This window comes from Chiloscyllium plagiosum, unplaced genomic scaffold, assembly GCF_037043375.1.
Source record: "Chiloscyllium plagiosum isolate Xiang-an unplaced genomic scaffold, Cpla_swu_hap1 HiC_scaffold_1, whole genome shotgun sequence".
Lineage (NCBI taxonomy): Eukaryota > Metazoa > Chordata > Chondrichthyes > Orectolobiformes > Hemiscylliidae > Chiloscyllium > Chiloscyllium plagiosum.
In genome coordinates, this window is record NW_028270139.1 from 121201266 (window position 1) to 121224463 (window position 23198).

The 23198-nt window shown below is 43.8% G+C and overlaps 1 protein-coding gene across 1 annotated transcript in view; it reads left to right on the top strand.

Annotated features, from left to right (window-relative positions):
* Nucleotides 1-23198, top strand: part of adamts12 (ADAM metallopeptidase with thrombospondin type 1 motif, 12) — a 569649-nt gene that overhangs the window by 114221 nt on the left and 432230 nt on the right. Inside the window, exon 3 of the mRNA XM_043680588.2 lies at nt 1936-2110. Within this exon, the coding sequence (XP_043536523.2) occupies nt 1936-2110 (175 nt within the window). The remainder of the gene's footprint in view (nt 1-1935; nt 2111-23198) is intronic.

The window sequence follows — 23198 nt, forward strand, 5'->3', positions numbered from 1 at the left end:
TGTGTAGAGCAGAGGATGTGGCTGAGGTCCTTCATGAGTACTTCGCATTGGTATTCAACAAAGAAAAGGACATAGATGATGGTAAGACTTGATATGGATATTTTAATATTCTAGGGCATATCTATATATAGAATGAGAAGGTGTTGGGTGTCTTGAAAAACATTAAAGTAGATAAGTCCCCAGGGTCTGATGGGATCTATCCCAGGATATTGAAAGAGGCAACAGAGAAGACTGCTAAGGCTTTGACAGAGTTCTTTGAATACTGTAGCCACAAGTGAAGTCCCTGTGACTGGAAAACAGCCAATATTGTTCCTTTGCTCAGGATAATCTAGGAAATTGTAGGCTGGTGAGCCTTATGCTAGTGATAGGTAAATTATTGGAGAAGTTTCTTAGGGATAGCATGTACTTGCATTTGGAAAAGAATGTATGTATTAGTGATAGTCAGTATGGGTTTGTGCGGGTGAGGTCTTGTCTCACAACTTTGATTGAATTTTTTGAGGAAGTGACAAAGTTGATTGATGAGGATAGGGCAGTGGATGTTGTCTGCGTGGACTTTACTAAAATATTTGACAAGGTCCCTCATGGTATGCTGGTCCAGAAGATTAAGTCACATGGGTCACATAGATCCATGGTGAGTTTGTTAGTTCAATACAAAGTTAGCTTGGTCTTGGAAAGCAGAGGATAGTTGTGTAGGGTTATTTTTCTGACAGAAGGTCTGTGACAAATCATGTTTTGCAAGGATCAGTGCTGGACCTCTGTTGTTTTTTTGTTTATATAATGATTTGGGTGAAAATCCTGTCGGTCTGGTTCGTAAATTTGCAACCAACATGCCCATTCTAAAAGATGAGAGACTTAACAAACAATCCAGGTCTTTTTCAATATATTATTTCAGTTACATCACACTGTAAATGTTTGCTATAAATTTTGTGCCCTATGATCTTATACTCCACAACCACTTGATTAAGGAGCAGCGCTCCGAAAGCTAGTGCTTCCAAATAAACCTATTGGACTATAACCTGGTGTTGTGTGGTTTTTAACTTTGTACACCCCAGTTCAACACCAGCACCTCCAAATCATGACACAAAAATTGGTGGAGTAGTGGATAATGAGGAAGCTTGTCAAAGGATACAGCAGTTGGAAAGTTCGGTAGAGAAGTGGCAGATGACGTTTACTCTGGACGAGCGTGAGGTGATGCATTTTAGGAGGTCAAATGCAAGAGGAAAGTATGCAGTAAATGACAATACATGGGGAGCTTTCATATTCAGATGGATCTTGGGGTGCAAGTCCATAGCTCCTTGAAAATGGCAACACAAGTGGATAAAGTGGTAAAGAAGCCATACTGCATGGTTACCTTCTTCACAAGTTAAAAATCACACAACACCAGGTTATAGTCCAACAGGTTTAATTGGAAGCACACTAGCTTTTGGAGCGACACTCCTTCATCAGGTGATTGTCAATCACCTGATGAAGGAGCGTCGCTCCGAAAGCTAGAGCATTGCAGGCTGATTGGTGACCTAATAGAAGTATATACAATTATGACAGGCATGGATCAGATGGATAGTTGGAGTCTTCTTCCCACGGTGAAAAAAATAAATATTAGGATGCAAAAGATTAAGGTGAGAGGGGGAATGTTTAAAGTAGTTGTGTGAGGCATGTATTTTACACAGAGGGGGATACGTGCTGGTACATGTTGCCAGGGAAGGTGGTAGAAGCAGATACAATAGCAATGCTTAAAAGGTGAACAGACAGTGAATATAGCGACATGGGCCACATGGAGGCAGATAGGATTTAGTTCACAATAGCGATGTGGTGGGCTGAATAGCCTGTTCCTGTGCTGTACTGTTCTATGTTCTACGATATAATATTTATGGGTGAAATCAAAACAATAAAGTAAATGTGCAATTAAATTTAAATTCCCCCTGTCCTTCTCTGCAGCATGGTTTGTTCCGATTACGCAGTGGTGACTATCTTATTGAACCTGTCAATGGCCATCCAAGGCAAAGAGGGGAACAACAGCCACACATTATTTATAAGAGGGACGCTATCCAGCATTCTCAGAGGAAGCATCGTGAGTTCACTCCAACAGGCACAAGAGTTTGTGGAATACAAGGTATGGTTAATGACTAATTAACAAAATTTCATGAACATAATATTTCCTGTAAGTAAAACTGGGTGGCATGGTGGCTCAGTGGTTAGCATTACTACCTCACAGTGATTGGGACCTGGGTTCAATTCCTATCTCGGGCAGCTGTCTGTGTGGGTTTCCACTGGGTGCACTGGTTTCCTCCTCCAATCCAACTCTGCACAGGTCAGGTGCATTGGCCATGCTAAATTGCCCATCGTGTGAAGTGCATTAGTCAGGGGTAAATGTAGGGGGGTGCGTTACTCTTTGGAGGGTTGGTGTGGACTTGTTAGGCCGAAGTGCCTGTTTCCATACTGTAGGGGATCTAATCTGGAATATGATAATCATATTTTGAAATCACAGGGAATTTTCTGAAAAACAATATGTTTCAATCGACTGACAAAAGAAGCTGATATTGATAAACATTTTACGAGATAAATCATGTGATAGGAGCAGAAGTAGATCATTCAGTCAATTGAGATTGCTCTGTCAGCCAATGAGATCCTGGATGATCCTGGAATCCCCAGCTCCACATTTTTGCCTTTTCCCTATCACCCTTGATTCTCTTATTGAGTAAAAATCTGTCGACCTCACCCTTGAACGTACTTAACCTTGATGGTGCTCTGTGAAAAAGGACTCCATATACTCACTTCCCTTTGAAAGAAGAAATTCCTCCCAATCTCTGTTTCAAAAAGGCGACCCTTATTCCAAGATTATACCATCTGCTCGTAGACTACCCCAACAGGGGAAACAACCTTTCCACATCTGCATTGTCAAGTTCCTGAAAAAGTTTCTGTGTTTCAATAAGGTCACTTCTTATTCCTCTGTGTTCCAAAGAATACAGGCCCAACTTACACAACCTCACCTCATAAAACATTCCCTCAATTCCCTCAACCTAGTGAAATTTCTCTGAAATCCTCCAATGATAATATGTTTATCATTAGATAAGGGATCCAAATCTGTTCACCATATGTGGTCTGATTAGGACCTTTAACAGATTTAGCAAAATAGAACACCCTCCCTCACTCCAAACTGACATCTTTAGAGCTCCACTGCTTCCAAATTTTCACCACTTAAAAGAGGGATATTCTGGGTTATAGTAAGGGTAATATTAGTTTATTGTTGTTATACAAAGAACAAAGAAAATTATAGCACAGAAACAGGCCCTTTGGCCTTCCAAGCCTGTGCCAATCTAGGTCCTCCATCTAAACCTGCTGCCTATTTTCTAAAAATCTGTATCCCGTTGCTTCCTGCTCATTCATGTATCTGTCCAGATACATCTTTAATGATGCTATAGTGCCACCTCTGCCACCTCCACTGGCAACCCATTCCAGGCACCCACCACCCTCTGCATAAAGAACTTTTCACACATATCTGCCCTAACCTAGACCTTTCCCTTCTCATTTTGAACTTGTGATCCCTAGTAATTGAGTCCCCACCCTGGGAAAAGGCTTCTTGCTATCCACCCTATCTATACCTCTCATGATTTTGTAGACCTCAATCAGGACCCCCCTCAACTTCCATCTTTATAATGAAAATAATCCTAATCAATTCAACTTCTCTTCATAGCTAGCGCCCTCCATGCCAGGCAACATCCCGGTGAACCTCCTTTGTACCCTCTCCAAAGCATCCACATCCTTTTGGTAATGTGGCGACTAGAACTGTATGCAGTATCCCAAATGCGATGAAACCAAAGTCTTATATAACTGCAACATGACGTGCCAATTCTTCTACTCAGTACCCCATCCAATGAAGGAAAGCATGCCATATGCCTTCTTGACCACTTTACTAACCTATGTTGCCTTCTTCAGGGAACAATGGACCTGAACAGCCAGATCTCTCTGTATGTCAATTTTCCCCAGGAGATTTCCATTTATTGGGTAGTTCGCTCTTGAATTGGATCTTCCAAAATGCATCATCTCGCATTTGCCTGGATTGAACTCCACCTACCATTTCTCTGCCCATCTTTCCAATCTATCTGTATTCTGCTGTATTCTCTGACAGTCCCCTTTACTATCTGCTACTCCACTAATCTTAGTGTCATCTGCAAACTTGCTAATCAGGCAACCGATACTTAATTAGATTAGATTACAGGCCCTTCGGCCGAACAAGTGCACACCAACCCACCGAAGCGCAACCACCCAGACCCATTCCTACATTTACCCCTTCACCTAACACTACGGGCAATTTAGCATGGGCAATTCACCTAAACCTGCACATTTTTGGGCTGTGGGAGGAAACCAGAGCACCCGGAGGAAACCCATGCAGACATGGGGAGAATGTGCAAACTCCACACAGTCAGTCGCCTGAGGCGGGAATTGAATCCAGGTCTCTGGCGCTGTGAGGCAGCAGTGCTAACCACTGTACCACCGTGCCGCCCACTTCCTCCAAATCATTTATATATATCACAAACAACAGTGATCCCAGCACAGATCCCTGTGGAACACCACTGGTCACAGTTTTCCATTTTGAGAAATTCCCTTCCACTACTACTCTCTGTCTTCTGTTGCCCAGCCAGTTCTCTGTCTTTCTAGCTACAACACCCTGGACCTCATGCGACTTCACCTTCTCCATGAGCCTACCATGGGGAACCTTAACAAATGCTTTACCAAAGTCCATGTATATAACATCTACAGCCCTTCCCCCTTCAATCAACTTTGTCACCTCCTCAATGAATTTTATTAAGTTTGTAAGACATGATCTTCCCTACACAAAACTATGCTGCCCATTACTGATAAGCCCATTTTCTTCCAAATGGGAATAGATCCTATCCCTCAGTATCTTCTCCAGCAGCTTCCCTACCACTGATGTCAGGCTCACTGGTCTATAATTACCTGGGTTATCCTTGCTGCCATTCTTAAACAAGGGGACTACATTAGCAATTGTCCAGTCCTCCGGGACCTCACCCGTGTTCATGGACACTGCAAAGATATCTGTTAAAGCCCCAGCTATTTCCTCTCTCACTTCCCTCAGTAACTGGGGGTAGATCCCATCCAGACCTGGGGACTTGTCTACCTTAATGCCTTTTCAAATACCCAAAACCTCCTCACTCCTTATGCTGACTTGACCTCGAGTAGTCAAACATCTATCCCTAACCTCAACATCCGTCATGCCCCTCTCCTCGGTGAATGCCAATGCAAAGTACTCATTAAGAATCTCACCCATTTTCTCTGACTCCATGCATAACTTTCCGCCTTTGTACTTGAGTGAGCCAACCCTTTCTGTAGTTACCTCTTGCTCCTTATATATTAAAAAAAAGACTTTGGGATTTTCCTTAACCCTGTTTGCTAAAGGTATCTCATGACCCTTTTAGCCCTCCTAATTCCTCATTTCAGATTGGTCCTATATTCCCGATATTCTTCCAAAGCTTGCCTGTCTTCAGTCACCTAGACCTTTAGTACGTATACTTCTTTCTCTTAGCTCATCTCACAATTTCACCTGTCATCCATAGTTCCCTAACCTTGTCATTTCGATCCCTCATTTTCTCAGGAACATACCTCTCCTGAACTATAATCAACCTGTCTTTAAAAGCCTCCCACATATCAAATGTGGATTTACCTTCAAATAGCTGCTCCCAATCCACATTCCCCAGCTCCTGCTGAATTTTGGTATAGTTGGTCTTCCCCCTGTCTAGCACTCTTCCTTTAGGGCCACTCTCGTCTTTTTCCATGACTATTCTAAAACTTATGGAATTGTGATCACTATTCCCAAAATAATCCCCTACTGAAACTTCAACACCTGGCCGGGCTCATTCCTCAGCACCAGATCCAATATGGCCCCTTTCCGAGTTGGACCATTTACATACTGCTTTGGAAAACCCTCCTGGATGCTCCTTACAAACTCTGCTTCATCGAGACCTCTCACACTAAGTGAATCCCAGTCAGTGTTGGGAAAATTAAAATCTCCCATCACCATCACCCTGTTGCTCCTACATCTTTCCATAAGCTGTTTATATATTTGCACCTCTACTTCATGCTCGCTGTTTGGGGTCCTGTAGTACAGCCCCAACACTGTTACCGCACCCTTCCTATTTCTGAGCTCTGTCCATTTTGCCTCACTACTCGAGTCTTCTATAGTGCCCTCCTTCAGCACAGCTGTGATATTTTCTTTGACCAGTAATGCAATTTCTCCACCCCCCTTTACCTCCTACTCTATCCCGCCTGAAGCATCGATGTCCTGGGATGGTTAGCTGCCAATCATGCCCTCCCCTCAACCAAGTCTCAGTAATAGCTCAGTAATTGTTATGTCTGAATTCCAAGGGTTAAATTATGTAATAAAGTTGTTATAATATACAAACTGGGGTTAAATGCCCTGAAATGTGGAAGATAAAAGGTGATGAGAGTAAAGAGTTTAGATACAAAAAGGAAGCAAGTTAGGGTAATTAGAGAGAAGCTGTTTTCCGCATACAAAGTGCGCTGATTCATCCTTTTCTAGATCCAAAATGGATGATCGCATAACTGCCTATCATGAAATTCATGTGCCAAGTTTGCCCATTTACTTGTCTCTTTGTAATCACTTCTTTCTGTATACTTTATAAGATTATAGCAAACTTAGATGTGCATTCTATCCATCATTTAAATCCCTGATAAGAACAGTGAATATCGGGATTAGTGGTGCTAGAAGAGCACAGCAGTTCAGGCAGCATCCAAGGAGCAGCGAAATTGACTTTTCAGGCAAAAGCCCTTCATCAGGAATAATGAAGGGCTTTTGCCCGAAATGTCGATTTCGCTGCTCCTTGGATGCTGCCTGAACTGCTGTGCTCTTCCAGCACCACTAATCCAGAATCTGGTTTCCAGCATCTACAGTCATTGTTTTTACCACCAAGAACAGTGAATAGTTGAGAGCCCTAAAATGGATTTCAGTGTAGTTGGACAATTAGAGTATTAATTCTAATCTCCATCTCCATTCTATGTTTTATTTATTTATGATCATCTTTATTTCAGCTGTTGTATGTCATCATTATGTAAGGCCAGACTCAAGCATTGGTCAAGTTAAAATATGTTTTTCAATTAACTCATAGTAGCTTTTATCTGCAAAGATTTAGAAAGCAGAGGGACCAGTTGATGGGACTCCTCTTTTAGTGATTTGCACTCCTGTTTGCTGCTCTGTACTCGGAGTGACCCCTGACCCAGGAAAATGGCTTATGGTCAGAAGCTCTGCACCAACTGGCCTGGCCTCCATTCTGCTAGCTTTTCAAATCACACACTCGTGTGTCATACTTTAACAATGCCTCTCATAGCAATCATGTTTTTAGCTTCTTCCTGTTGCCTAACTTATTTTCTGAAGTGTTTTTTGTCTTATTGCTGATAAAATAAAGACAGAAAAAAATTACAATTTAAAAAAAATACGACTAAGGGAAATAACCACCCATATGGTCATTCTGCCTAAATCTTCCTATGCTGAGCTCAAAATATGACAATAAAACCCTCTATATAAAACATTTTAGGTATAATACTGTGTCCTAGATTAATTGCATGTGGTATCTAGGGCTATATTGATAGCAGCACAGAGAAAAACAGGAAGAGGGTTGTGCTGAGTGTGTATAAACCAGGCAGCAGACAATTCTGCCCTGTGCCTCTGTTTTTGTATAATAGATGTTCAAATTGTATGTCCCATGTTTATGGGGTTAGCTTTATTGTCATCATAACAAAAGAGTGATTTTCATATGGACAGAGATGAATGCTGATTAGTTTCCTTTTTGAAGTTATAATTGGAAACAATTTTGCTTTGCATTAATTACACGGGTGTGTTTTTTAAAGGGCAGTTTTCCCTTGATAGATTTAATGCTGGAGAATCTCTGATCTCTATTGTCAAGCTGGGGCCATAAGCTGCCACACTGATTAAACCTGATATTGTCCCACAATTCCATTTTGTTCAAAGTAATAATGTGAACTATGAATAGCTGTTGGGGGACCCTTAAGGGCTGATTGACAGGCAAATTGTCTGCGAGTGCTCATTAAAAAGACTGCATACCATTTTGGAGGCTTCTACTTGACCATATGCCTTCCCCTAACAGCAGCCAGCTAATTGGGTATAAAGTAGTTGCAGAATATTTTGAACATCGCTCAAAGGTTTATCATAGCTTACCGTCAATTCCTGCTGGGAATTGAAAGAGTTTTGAAACACAATAGGAAATCTTCTCGGACATTTTCTCAAGGCTTCACTCTCTTAATATTTATTCTGAAGATTTTCTGAGGACCTCATCTCTGAGGAACGAGTGATGTGGAAACATACTTCATGGATCCCTTGTAGGAGACAAAAGAATGAAGTAAATCATTGCTCCTGGCAGATTTACTGGGGGACGGGCCATCAGACTCAAAACGTTAACTTTGAATTCTCTTCACAGATGCTACGAGACCTGCTGAGCATTTAGAGCAGCTTTTGTTCTTGATTCTGATTTACAGATCCACAGTTCTTTTTTTTTATTGGGGACTCTGCTTGGTCTACAGAATGAATGAGAGAAACATATGAGGTCAGGTAGAGCAGCACTAGATACTGGAAGAAAAAGGCCTGCGTGGGTAAAGGGAACCTTTCTTTCTCTGACCCTTTTCTAGCAGAATCTCAAAGGTTGCATCCAAGCATCTATAAAGCCTCACAGTCATCCCTGAGCCATCTTATTACCAGTCTGTCAGTCGGCCAACCAACCTACTCCTCCCCCTACACTGGAAAGATGTGATTGCAGGCTTTATATACAGCTTCGGGATAAATGAGGGGAGTGTTTATTACTAATATATTTTAGATGTGAAGGAGATGGCTAATGTGGAGTCTTAACTGAAATGGTGATTTAATTCTTATGCGGTGCAAGAAACCACATTGATAAGGAGGCTGAATGGTTGCCTGGAGCTTTATTGCACAACTGAATGTCAGAGGAAATGCCGGATAGTCCTCATTAAACACCTCATGGTGCTTTGATGGATAACTTCAACTTGCTAAATTCCTTCTTTATTGGGGTAAGGAATTGAAAACTGACATAAGGCTAGTAAAGTTGAATCAGCCACTGCAGCAGAGTGAGTGACTGGAAGGCAAGCTGAGCCCATTGCTTCATTCAGTACAGGTCATCCATCCTTCTTTGGAGCTTCTCCACTATCTAAAAGCCTGACCACCCGCATTCCCAATCTCTGAACCATCCTGGGACCTGCATTGCGTGTGAGCCAGAGAACTCCACACCTTTAGTGGAAGTGGGGTACAACTGACACATATACCTGAGCCCAGGGAACTTGCTCCATATCAACAGTGGAGTTTTGATCGTGTCTATGAGCTTTGCCCAACACTCAGATGATAGTGGTCAACATTAGTATCAAAATTTAAAAAAAATTTCAAACAGGTACAACACTCATTTCATGCCATTAGCTAATAATAAGCTCTCTCCCAACGTATTAATACTTTCCTTTTAAAACAACAGTGTTTTGTTATAACAGATTGTTGACAGAAAGTGCAAAAGCTTCTGTTACTTTAACATGGCATCGCAGTATTTATGTTGCTGCATATGGGAATGATTCAGATGGCAAGTTTACCATTTAAGACTGTGGTGCTAGCACGATTTGTGAAGGTTTGTAGCTCAGGTTGAGGTTTAGGGTGTAGGTTTGCTCGCTGAGCTGTAGATTTGATATCCAGACGTTTCATTACCTGGCTAGGTAACATCATCAGTGGCGACCTCCAAGTGAAGCAAAGCTGTTGTCTCCTGCTTTCTATTTATATCTTTCTCCTGGATGGGGTTCCTGCGGTTTGTGGTGATGTCATTTCCTGTTCATTTTCTGAGGGGTTGATAGATGGCATCTAGATCTATGCGTTTGTTTATGGCGTTGTGGTTGGAGTGCCAGGCCTCTAGGAATTCTTTGGCATGTCTTTGCTTAGCCTGTCCCAGGATAGATGTGTTGTTAGCTGTGATATGGAAGTCTCTGGATGTGGACCATCTCTCGTCATGGAGGGTGGCTCATGGATCGTTGGCTAAAGCAAATGAATACCACATCCAGGTATTTAGCGCCAATGCCTGAGGTTTTATAGCTGACTGTGCTTATCTCCACAGTTGTCGGGTAGAAGTTGTTGGAGGCTGGCCATTATCCCACTGAACATGCAAAGTTCAGCAGAGTACTGCGCTACTGTGTGACTTATTGAATAATTTATCAGGAAGCTCTCCTTCTGAAAAGGTGGTAGAAGCAGGGTTCTTGAATATTTTTAAGGCAGAGATGGATAGATTCTTGTTAAGCAAGGCAGAAAAAGTTTATCAGGATTAGGCGAAAACATGGATTTGAGGTTGCAATTACCCATGACCTTACTGAATGGTACAAATGGCCGAAGGGCCTTTTCCTGCTCCAATTTCATATGTTTGGATGGAAGCTTGGTGAAGCTGACCATATAAATGGGCTAATGAGACAAATGGAAAGGTTTCAGAATGGAGAATAGGCATCACTGATAGTGAGTGCAGTTACTGAGGTGAGGTATGAGAGATATTTGGGTGAGCCTAAGAGTTTTTGTCTGTTTCTCAAAGTGCATTATTCAGTTTAACCAGCAATTAACCAAAAACATAATGGTCCTCACTATTTTTGCAGCTTGTTATAGTTAAGGATATCAGAGTCTGTAAAGTGATCTAATTAGCATGTTATAATTAACATTCCATTTTGTCCAGTGGAACAGCATACAGTAGATTCATCTGTAGGGGTTAAATATATTCATACAATAAATTGTATCACCTTCAGTATTTGACAGGATGCACAACAATTAAAACAGATTGCACAGAAAATATGAAACAGTTAATCCCAGTAATATTTTTTATTTAGTACAGTTCTTTTAAAAATGTGCCATTAACATTAACTGAAGTGGCTTACTGAAGTTTAAAAACATCTGACTAGCTCCTTTGGGAAAAAAAAACTCCTTTAAGGAATGAGAATGCAGTGTTCTGACACGTTACTGTTCATACTGTTGCCTGCAAAATGAATCATTGCTTGCCTGGTGCTTAATCTCCTATGATTTCATCCCCTCTGATGAGTGATGATTAAAAGTGGTTTTTGAAAAGAAAGTTGGCATCCTTCAAAACCAATGAAGAAAAACATGAGGTCCATCTAAAACTCTGCGGGTGGATGTGTGCAGTTAGCACCTGTTCCATTTATGGTGCTGAGTAAATTGAAGTGCTCTGCAATATATTAGGATTTCCAGTGTTATGGCATTTACTTTTTTACACTGCAGGCCAAAGTTCCACCCTTTATGGTAATGCTGCAATTTTGACAAGTTTCCTTGCTGCATAATTTCCTTGCCTACTGGAAAAGACTGTGTAGACCAGCATTGTAAGGAGATCAGCCCTGGAGTGGATTTTTTGCATTTCAATTCTATAATCTATCTCTGCAGAATGTTAGGCATCTGATTCTTGACTTGTCTGTCGGGAACACAGAAACAACACTAGGCCACAAATACACAGAATGCTGGACAAACTTAACAGGTCTGGCAGCGTGTGTGCAGATGCAAACAATCAGCATTTCAAGACTGGTGTGACTTCAGAACCCTGAAGAATTCATATCAGACACAAAATGTTAACTCTGTTTCCATCTTCACAAATGCTTTTCAGACCTCCAGCACTCTCTGTGTTTGTTTCAAATTCCTAGCATCCAGTGTTCAGGCCATTCAGCCCCTCCACTCAACTCTCCCACTTTAGCTTCATATACTCTTATTAACCTTACTTAACAAGTATTGCAAGCTGCGCTTATCCAAAAATCCACTCCAACGTTCCCTCTAAGCTGTGCAGCCACCTCTCTGAGTGTCCTCATGCTCCCATTGATGTCCTGACACATTGATTTTTGGTTTCAGAAGTTGTTGCTGCACACAGCTCGCGGAGGTCCGCACAGAAGGAAACTAAATTAGGGAAAACTTAGACCCACATCTTCCTGAGGAAGAGAATTCCAGATTGATAGTTCCCTTTGTGTGAAAACATACCCTCTAGTTATTTTTCTAAATGTCCCAACTCTTATTTTATCTTCTACATTCTATATAAAAGAAGTAATGAGTTTCTATCTACCCTGTCAAATTATTTTAATACCTCTATCAGATCACTCTCAATCTTTTATGATCAAGAGATTCTCTTTTTTCTGTGAAAGCAAAATACTTAATATATCTTGCAGTGATGGGAGCACTGTAATATAAAAATGCGATCATTGGATCGCTAGTTTTCTTAACTGTGACTGTAATAACAGAATGGAATCCTGTAAAGTCACACAGTCAGCGGAGGCAGTCTATGACTGATAGGTACAGATGGAGAGTTAATATATAGGAAATGGGGGAGGTGTATTGAATAAGGTTTACTGCAAGGAGTAAAATGTGCTGAGTGGAGAATTTGTTGAAGGAGAGCGGAGGTGTTCCTGTACCTTTTTACATGAAGTTAATTGGTAAGAAATTTTCACTAGGGACTTCTTTAAGTTGCTGTAATTAAGGAAAGTGTTCTTATTAGAAAAATGGCTATACTTGGATTTAACTGAGAAAGATCAGGAATAAGGCTGAGAAGTGTGTGTCATTTATAGAGGTGACCATGTCGTGGTTTAAAGGCCTGGGGACAGATAGGAAATATGAGATTGTCTGAGGGAAAAAGGCAGGTAGTGTAGGAGTCTGCTGAGATACTGCTCACAAAGTAGCAGTATCTCAGTTTCCCACTTTGGAAGCTGGTGGGGCACTGTCTTATCCAGGGAGTGCAGTCAGAGCCATGTCTCTGGCACCACAAATGGCCTGACCCCAATAGGGGAGGAAGAAGGAAGGATGATGAGTGTTGATGGAGAATTCATGAGTTAGACAAATAGACAGGTCTTTCTGTGGTGTCAGTGTGACTCCAGGACGATATGTTGCCTTCCTGGTGCCAGGAGAAAGTGAGGACTGCAGATGCTGGAGATCAGAGCTGAAAATGTGTTGTTGGAAAAGCGCAGCAGGTCAGGCAGAATCCAAGGAGCAGGAGAATCAACGTTTCGGGCATGAGCCCTTCTTCAGGAATGAGGAAAGTGTGCCAAGCAGGCTAAGAGAAAAGGTAGGGAGGAGGGACTTGAGGGAGGGACGTTGGAAATGCGATAGGTGGAAGGAGGTTAAGGTGAGGGTGATAAGGTGAGGGTGATAGGCCGGAGTGGGGGTGGGGGCAGAGAGGTCAGGAAAAAGATTGCAGGTTAGGAAGGTGGTGCTGAGTTCGAGGGTTGGGACTGAGACAAGGTGGGGGGAGGGGAAATGAGGAAACTGGAGAAATCTGAGTTCATCCCTTGCGGTTGGAGGGTTCCTAGGCAGAAAATGAGGCGCTCTTCCTCCAGCCGTTGTGTTGCTATGGTCTGGCGATGGAGGAGTCCAAGGACCTGCATGTCCTTGGTGGAGTGGGAGGGGGAGTTGAAGTGTTGAGCCATGGGGTGGTTGGCACCTCCCCCCACCTTTTCCTCCGCTACATCGATGACTGTATCGACGCTGCCTCGTGCTCCCACGAGGAGGTTGAACAGTTCATCCACTTTACCAACACCTTCCACCCCGACCTCAAATTTACCTGGCCCGTCTCAGATTCCTCCCTACCTTCCGAGACCTCTCCATTTCTATCTCGGGCGACCGAATCAACACGGACATTTACTATAAACCGACCGACTCCCACAGCTACCTATACTACACCTCCTCCCACCCTGCTCCCTGTAAAAACACCATCCCATATTCCCAATTCCTTCGTCTCCGCCGCATCTGCTCCCAGGAGCACCAGTTCCAATACCGAACAACCCAGATGGCCTCCTTCGTCAAAGACTGCAAATTCCTCCCAGACGTGGTCAACGATGCTCTCCACCGCATCTTCTCCACTTCCCGCTCCTCCGCCCTTAAGCCCCGCCCCTCCAATCGCCACCAAGACGTATCCACATTGGTACTCACCTACCACCCCACCAACCTCCATATACATCGTATCATCCGTCGTCATTTCCGCCACCTCCAAACGGACCCCGTCACCAGGGATATATTTCTCTCCCCTCCCCTATCAGCGCTCCGAAAAGACCACTCCCTCCGTGACTCCCTTGTCAGGTCCACATCCCCCCACCAACCCAACCTCCACTCCCTGCACCTTCCCCTGCAACCGCAAGAAATGCAAAACCTGCGCCCACACCTCCCCCCCTTACTTCCCTCCAAGGCCCCAAGGGATCCTTCCATATCCGCCACAAATTCACCTGCACCTCCACACACATCATTTACTGCATCCGCTGTACGCGATGTGGCCTCCTCTATATTGAGGAGACAAGCTGCCTACTTGCGGAACGTTTCAGAGAACACCTGTGGGACACCCGGACCAACCAACCCAACCACCCTGTGGCTCAACACTTAAACTCCCCCTCCCACTCCACCAAGGACATGCAGGTCCTTGGACTCCTCCATCGCCAGACCATAGCAACACGACGGCTGGAGGAAGAGCGCCTCATCTTCTGCCTAGGAACCCTCCAACCACAAGGGATGAACTCAGATTTCTCTAGTTTCCTCTTTTCCCCTCCCCCTACCTTGTCTCAGTCCCAACCCTCAAACTCAGCACCACCTTCCTAACCTGCAATCTTCTTCCTGACCTCTCCGCCCCCACCCCCACTCCGGCCTATCACCCTCACCTTAGCACCCTCACCTTAACCTCCTTCCACCTATCGCATTTCCAACGCCCCTCCCCCAAGTCCCTCCTCCCTACCTTTTATCTTAGCCTGCTTGACACACTTTTCTCATTCCTGAAGAAGGGCTAATGCCCGAAACGTCGATTTTCCTGCTCCTTGGATTCTGCCTGACCTGCTGCGCTTTTCCAGCAACACATTTTCAGCTTCCTGGTGCCAGGGTCAAGGATGTCACAGTGACTGCAGGTCATTCTTCCAGGAGTGGGTGAACAGCTAGAGGTCACGGTCCATATTAGCATCAATGACTTGGTAGGACGGGGGATGTGGTCCAGTTTGGGAGCGAGGTAGAAAATAAGAAAGCAGTACCTCAAAAGTAGTAATTTCTGGATTACTCCCAATGCCACGTGCAAACACAGGTAAATACAGAAATAGAAGGATAAGACAGAAGAATGGGTGGCGGGAAAGATGGTGCAGGAGGGAGGGCTTTAGATTCCTGGGAATGGCTGTAGGGAAAATGACACCCGGCTTTAAACTACTTTGGGTGGGTTGTGGGAACCAAGAAAGAATGTTACAGAAGAATTTCAGGGTTCACAAAATACTTAGAGAGACAGAGAGCACGAGCATAAAGAAGGGCAAGATAATAGGTGAAGTCAGAGGAAGGGAGAAAGTAATGAAAGTGTAAATCACGCTTCACTGCATGTTTGTTAATAATGAAATCGAGCTAGTAAGATTTGGTAATCACAGGCTGAATGATAGAAATATGATGCAGCGTTAATGCGGGCCAAGCTCAAGGAAGGGCTGGACTGGTATTGAATATTAGGTAGGTACCCACACCAGATCCCAGCTCCCAGCCCTGCCGAGTTTTCACCATCCCCCCAGACCTCCCCCTCACTGAGGATGAACGATCAGTCCTCACCAAAGGACTCACCTTCATCCCCCTCCGTCCACGCATCAATGAATTTAATACACGCCGTGACGTCGAACAATTCTTCCGTCGCCTCCGCCTCCGAGCTTACTTTCACAATCAGGATTCCCGCCCACCTTCCGAGGTCCCCTTCGCCCACCTCCAACACACTGCATCCACCTGGACACCCCGCGCTGGCCTATTACCTGCCCTCGACCTCTTCATTTCCAACTGCCGCCAGGACATTGACCGCCTCAACCTGTCGACCCCCCTCCCCCACTCCAACCTCTCACCCTTACAACGCGCAGCCCTCCAATCCCTCTGCTCCAATCCCAACCTCACCATCAAGCCCGTGGATAAAGGGGGCGCAGTGGTAGTCTGGCACACTGACCTCTACACCGCTGAAGCCAAACGCCAACTCGAGGACACCTCTTCCTACTGCCCCCTCAACCATGACCCCACCCCCCCATCACTAAACCATCATCTCCCAGACCATACAGAACCTCATCACCTCAGGAGATCTCCCACCCACAGCTTCCAACCTCATAGTCCGGGAACCCCGCACTGCCCGGTTCTACCTCCTTCCCAAGATCCACAAGCCTGTGGACTTCAACAGTTTCCTCATTTCTCCTTCCCCCACCTCACCCTAGTTCCAAACTTCCAGCTCAGCACTGTCCACATGACTTGTCCGGACTTGTCCTACCTGCCTATCCCCTTTTCCACCTATCCACTCCATCCTCTCCTCTCTGACTTATCACCTTCATCCCCTCCCCCACTCACCCATTGTACTCTATGCTACTTTCTCCCCACCCCCACCCTCCTCTCGCTTATCTCTCCACGCTTCAGGCTCACTGCCTTTATTCCTGATGAAGGGCTTTTGCCCGAAACGTCGATTTCGCTGCTCCTTGGATGCTGCCTGAACTGCTGTGCTCTTCCAGCACCACTAATCCAAAATCTGGTATTGAATATTCCCAGGTACAAGGTGTTCAGAACGAAATAGAAAAGGAGGACAAGAGGACGGGTAATACTAACAGCCAAGGAGAACCTTACATTTTTTTATTATTCATTTGTTCGCATGATCTGGGTTGCTGGCAAGGCCTCCATTTATTGCCCATCCCTAATTATCCAGAGGGCAGTCAAGAGTAAGCCACATTGCTGTGGGTCTGGAGTTACGTGTCGGCCAGACCAGATAAGGATGGCAGTTTCCTTCCCTAAAGGACTTTGTGAACTAGATGGGATTTTCTTGATAGTCGGCAAAGGTCACTGTTAGACACTTAATTCCAGATTTTTGTTGAATTCAAATTTCAGCATTGCTAGAAAAAAAGAACATAAGATCATAAGACCATGAGAAGGAGTGGAAGTAAGGCCATTTGGCCAATGGAGTCCACTCCGCCATTCAATCATGGCTGATGGGCATTTCAACTGCACTTACCTGCACTCTCCCCATATCCCTTAATTCCTTGCAAAATTAAGAATTTATCAATCTCTGCCTTGAAGAGATTAAGGTGGACAAATCCCCAGGACCGGATGGGATCTATCCCAGGTTGCTGAGGGAAGTGAGAGAGGAAATAGCAGGGGCCCTGACAGATATCTTTGTGGCATCCTTAAACACAGGTGAGGTGCCGGAGGACTGGAGGGTTGCTCATGTTGTTCCCCTGTGCAAGAAGGATAGTAGGGATATTCCAGGTAACTGCAGACCAGTGAGCCTGACGTCAGTGGTGGGAATGTTGCTGGAGAGGGTACTGATGGATAGAATCTATTTATATTTAGAAAAGAATGGACTTATCAGTGATAGGCAACATGGTTTTGTACGGGGTAGATTATGCCTTACCAACTTAATGGAGTTCTTCGAGGAAGTGAACAAGTTGAAGGAAGAGCTGTTGATGTCATATACATGGACTTTAGTAAGACATTTGATAAGGTTCCCCATGGTAGACTAATGGAGAAAGTGAAGTCACATGGTGTGCAGGGTGTTCTAGCTAGGTGGATAAAGAACTGGTTGAGCAACAGGAGACAGAGAGTAGTGGTTGAAGGGAGTTTCTCGAAATGGAGAAAGGTGACCAGTGGTGTTCCACAGGGGTTAGTGTTGGAGCCACTGATGTTTGTAATATACATAAATGATCTGGAAGAGGGCACTGTTGGTATGATCAGCAAGTTTGCAGATGACACAAAGATTGGTGGAGTAGCAGAAAGCATAAGGGACTGTCAGAGAATACAGGAGGATATAGATAGACTGGAGAGTTGGGCGGAAAAGTGGCAGATGGATTTCAATCCAGGCAAATATGAGGTGATGCATTTAGGCAAGACTAATTCTCGAGTAAATTATACAATAAACGGAAGAGCCTTGGGAAAAGTTAATGAGCAGAGAGATCTGGGAGTGCAGGTCCATTGTACCCTGAAGTTTGCTGCACAGGTGGATAGAGTGGTCAAGAAGGCATATAGTATGCTTGCCCTCACTGGATGGGGTATTGAGTATAAGAGCTGGAAAGTTATGTTAAAATTGTACAAGACATTGATTCGGCCGCATTTAGAATACTGTGTACAGTTCTGGTCGCCACATTACCAAAAGGATGTGGACGCTTTGGAGAGGGTGCAGAGAAGGTTTACAAGGATGTTGCCTGGTATGGAAGGTGCTAGCTATGAAGAGAGGTTGGGTAGGTTAGGTTTATTTTCATTAGAAAAGAGGAGATTGAGGGGGTACCTGATTGAGGTTTACAAAACCATGAAGGGTATAGACCGGATGGATAGAGACAAGCTTTTTCCCAGGGTGGAGGATTCAAAAAGGAGAGGTCACGCTTTCAAGACACTAGGTGGAACGTTTAAGGGGGATACACGCGGCAAGTACTTTACACAGAGGGTGGTGGGTGTTTGGAACGCGTTGTGCAGAAGTGGTAGATTCATTGAAGATGCGTGAGTAGGTGGAGACCAGAGGGATACAGGTGCTTAGGAATTGGGCAACAGGTTTAGACAGTACATTTGGATCGGCTCAGACTTGGAGAGCTGAAGGGCCTGTTCCTGGGCTGTTCTTTGTTCTTTCCTTTGTTCTTATCTTTGTTCTAAGACATTTAACATCCTGGCCTCCACTGTACTCCGTGGCAATGAATTCCACAGGGTAAAAACAATGACTGCAGATGCTGGAAACCAGATTCTAGATTAGAGTGGTGCTGGAAAAGATGCATCTCTCCACCCTTCAAGCTCTCTGCCTGTATTCCTGATGAAGGGCTTTTGCTCGAAACGTCGATTTTGCTGCTCCTCGGATGCTGCCTGAACTGCTGTGCTTTTCCAGCACCACTCTAATCAATGAATTCCACAGGCCCACCATTCTCTGGCTAAAAGAATGTCTCCTCATTTCCATTATAAATTGACACCCCTCTAATTCTAAGGCTGTGCCCACGGGTCCTAATATCCTGCCTGGCGGAAACAATTTCCCAGCGTCCACCCTTTCTAAGCTTCTATTAGATCTCCCTTCAAAGTTCTAAACTCTAATGAATACAATCTTAGCATCCTTAGCCATTCATCATATGTTAGGCTTACCATTCCAGGGATCATCCATGTGAATCTCCACATGCCAGTGCCAGTGTGTCCTTCCTGAGGTGTGGGACCCAAAACTGGACACAGTATCCTAAATGGGGCCTAACCAGAGCTTTGCAAAGTCTCAGTAGCACATCACTGCTCTTGAGATAAATGACATCATTACATTTGCTTTGTTAACCACGAACTCAACCTGCAAGTCAACCTTTAGAGAATCCTGGACTAGCACTCTCAGATCCCTTTGTACTTTGGCTTTATGAATTTTCTCACCATTTAGAAAATAGTCCATGCCTGTGTTCTTTTTTCCAAAGTGCAAGACCTCGCATTTTCTCACATTGAGTTTCATCAGCCATTTCTTGGACCACTCTCCTAACTGTCTAAATCTTTCTGTACTCTCCTCACCTCCTCAGTACACCTAACTTTGTATCATCGATGAACTTTGCCAGAATGCTACCAGTCCCTTCGTCCAGATCATTAATATATAAAGTGAACAGGTGCGACCCCAACACTGAACCCAGCAGGACATCACTTGTCACTAGCTGCCATTCTGAAAAAGAACCTTTTATCCCAACTCTCTGCCTTCTGTTAGATAGCCGATCCTCAATCCATGCCAGGAGCTCCCTCGAACACCATGGGCTCTCACCTTACTCAGCAGCCTCCCGTGAGGCATGTCAAAGGGTTAAAGGACAGAATCAATTTGGTTCAAGCAAAGGAGCAGAGAGATGTGCAGTTACATTGCTCAGTGTAGGCTATACACCACCAACTAGTGGGAAGGTTATACAGCAACATATCTGTGCCTTGACAACCGATTAACGTTTTCTTATGCATTGTTTGCATTGAAATTTAGAATTCTTGCATCTGTAGCATGTACCTTTTCTCAGCATAAATAAATATACTGAACAGGTAACTAACTGAACTTAAGTAAAGGTACTTTCAACTTAACTAACAGAAATGAAAGACATAGAGTCATAGAGATGTACAACATGGAAACAGACTCTTCATCCAATTCGACAATGCCGACCAAATACCCTAACCTAATCTAGTCCCATTTGCCAGCACTTTGCCCATTTCCCTCTAAATGCTCCCTATTCATATACCCATCCAGATGCCTTTTAAATGTTGTAGTTGTACCAGTCTCCACCACTTCCTCTGGCAGCTCATTCCAGACATCTTACAATTTTGTTCACTACGCATTGCATTGTGGAAGGTATTTGGCTTTGTAAGTTATTCCCAGGTTGTTTCCAGTGCTCACTTTGCATGTCATTGCCAGGTTGCAACTTGCAGGGTCCTTTAATAGTCAATCCAATCAGCCTGAGTCTGCCAGGCTGACCTCGAGTCTCACCTCGGTGCTTTACTGTTCCTGAAATTTCCAAAAATCCCAACAGTACTGCCTGCTTTCATAGCTGCATTGTTTCTCCCTCTCTATATCACTGTACCTAGCTCCAAAAAGCAGCTGTCCATTTATATGCCAGGGAGTGTAAATTGATACTTCATATTTAATAGATTTTGATTTGGGTTTCTTTCTCCATGAAATCCAGATCATATGGCCCTCTCCACTAGCAAACATTTAGTATAACGGCCATCTACCCTATCCATACTATTATGTTTCATCTTATGTTGGATGGGGTATTTTAAAACTTGTAAAGTATCATTCTCACAGCACTTCACGTCCACCCCCTGATCTTTGTCATAATTATACTTTCAATGACACTTCTGGGTACCACAAACTACAATATTGTAAATATCTTAACAAATAATATAGTGCCTACGGTCCAGGTCACATTTTCCACTTCTGTCTTTCTCACAATTAAACATTCAGTCTTGGCAGCATAAGGTTGAATCATGGCAACAATTAAAATTTAAAGTTTTAGAATCTCAATTCTCTGGGAAACCAGAGTTTATTTTATTGCTGGTCAATTTGCTTCCTTTTAATTCGTGCATACGATCTCTATTTTCATTTTGCATATTCTGCCACAACCTTATTTAAAAGATTGTACGATGGAAGACTTACTTGCAACTTTTTCTTGTATGAGGACTGTGTTGTTGGTCCAAGTGACAGCACAGACTTATATTTTTCTGGAATGGTTTCATTTTCAGTTGTAGCTGGGGACTTCACTGACATGGAGCAATTTCTTATGTATTCCTTCCATCAAGTGGTGACCTTTTCAACGTTATTGTAACTCATCTAAGTTAGAATTTATGCTTAGGTTAGAGGTGATTTGAAAATTTAACAACTTTCCAAAACTTTCAAGGTGTTGAGAAAAAACTCATTTTTTCATTTTTTTTACAAAATGTTCAAGATACAGCAAAAACAAAGTTGACTTGATGTGAGAGAGGGTTTTGAATTGCATGATATTTTCCCTTTGTTCTCAGTTGTGCAAAATAATATTTCTTTCCTTGCTGATGCTCCAGCTTCCAGTTCTTTGGTAGATGTACCCTCTGATACATCAACAGAGGCCTGATCATTTAAATGACTGTCTCCCTGGGACAGGTCAATGACAGGCCATATCTGAAAACAAACCTCCAGATCCACAAAAAATCTAGCTCAGTGTTTAATTTACAAATGTTGATGCTGTGTTTTCTTGAGACATTCAGCAGTTCTTGAGTTTGTTACTCTGGGAGGTGTTTTTGATGTTCACTGTTGATAGGCTTGTGATGTATCTCTGTAAGTTGTAATCTGATCTCCTTCACATGCAAGTCAGTATTTCTTTGCAGCTGGTGTGAATGTGAGTGATAATCCCTCAGGGACTATATCGTGGAGGTGATGTTACTGGAGCACATTAATGATTTGGACATATGAGTTCCAATTCCGCCATCTGAGGAAGTTGAGTTCAATTGATATATCTTGAATTGAAAAGCTAGTATGGGTGACAGTGACTGGCTGTGAAATTCCAATCCGCAGCACTGCTGGTGGTGATGTAATGGACACTGGAGTCCCTCTGTGTGAATGCAGAATGTCCTTATCTGCTTCTGGGACAGCCCATGGAGCTCCCCATATGGGAATGTTTTTGCAGGGTCATCCCTTATGCATGCTAGAAACCTCTGAACTGGTGTTGGCACCATAGCAAACTTGTAGTCAAGGTAATTTAGATGGAATTCTGGAATTGTCTCCAGAATTACTGTGTTTGAAAGTGTTGTCGTGAGTTGTTACATTTGGCAATGAGTGTCGCTGATTTGGTGATCTGTCCACACATAGACTGTAAGAGATATCAGAGTTGCAATTGAAGTAACTCGCTGTCTGCAGCAGGACAGAAAGGCTGGAGCAGAGGCAGAGAGTGGGGAACATTTACCCAATGATGTCCAAAGAAATGCAGTTTAGGTGGATTGGTAATGTAAATTGCCTGGTAGTGTCCAGGGATGCGCAGGCTAGGTGAATTATCCATGGTAAATGCAGGTTGGAGGGAAGGAGTGGGGGATTTGGGTCAGTGGTGGAAGGTCTTTGGAGGGTCAGTGCAGACTCAGTGGGGCTAATGACCTCCATATGCACTGCAGGAATTCAGTGGCATCAGAGAACTTGTCCTATTACAATGCCCTCAGTCATACTGAGCTGGATTCTTCCAGGTTCCTGGAATGTGAGAGGAAGCTATAGATGGTCAATGCAGTGTGTGAATCCCCACCAATGTTCTCCTGAATGCTGCCTGATCAGAGTCCCCAGTAAAAGGACCTGTCTATTACCTCCACCTGGAGTAGCCAGCTCACTGACCTTTCCCTCCTCCTGGCCTGGCTACAGCACAATCATGCTTGATGACTCACCAATTGTAGATTGCAACTGTAAACATATCTCGAAGATACATAGAATGTCAATACCTAATCTGGGGATTGGGAGTGTCAGATCAAGTGATGGGGCTACTATGTGCTATACTGCTACTCTTTCTACCCCATCTGGCTCCACTGTGGCAGAGAAGGGCCAGTTCTTTGGTGTCTTTAAAAGAAGTAATCAGAAAAGGGTTGCTTTTTAAAATTAATTTGTGGGATGTGGGTATCACTGGCTGACCAGCATTTATTGCCTGTCCCTAGTTGTCCTTGAGGAGGAGGTGGTGAGCTGCCTTCTGAACGGCTGCAGTCCACC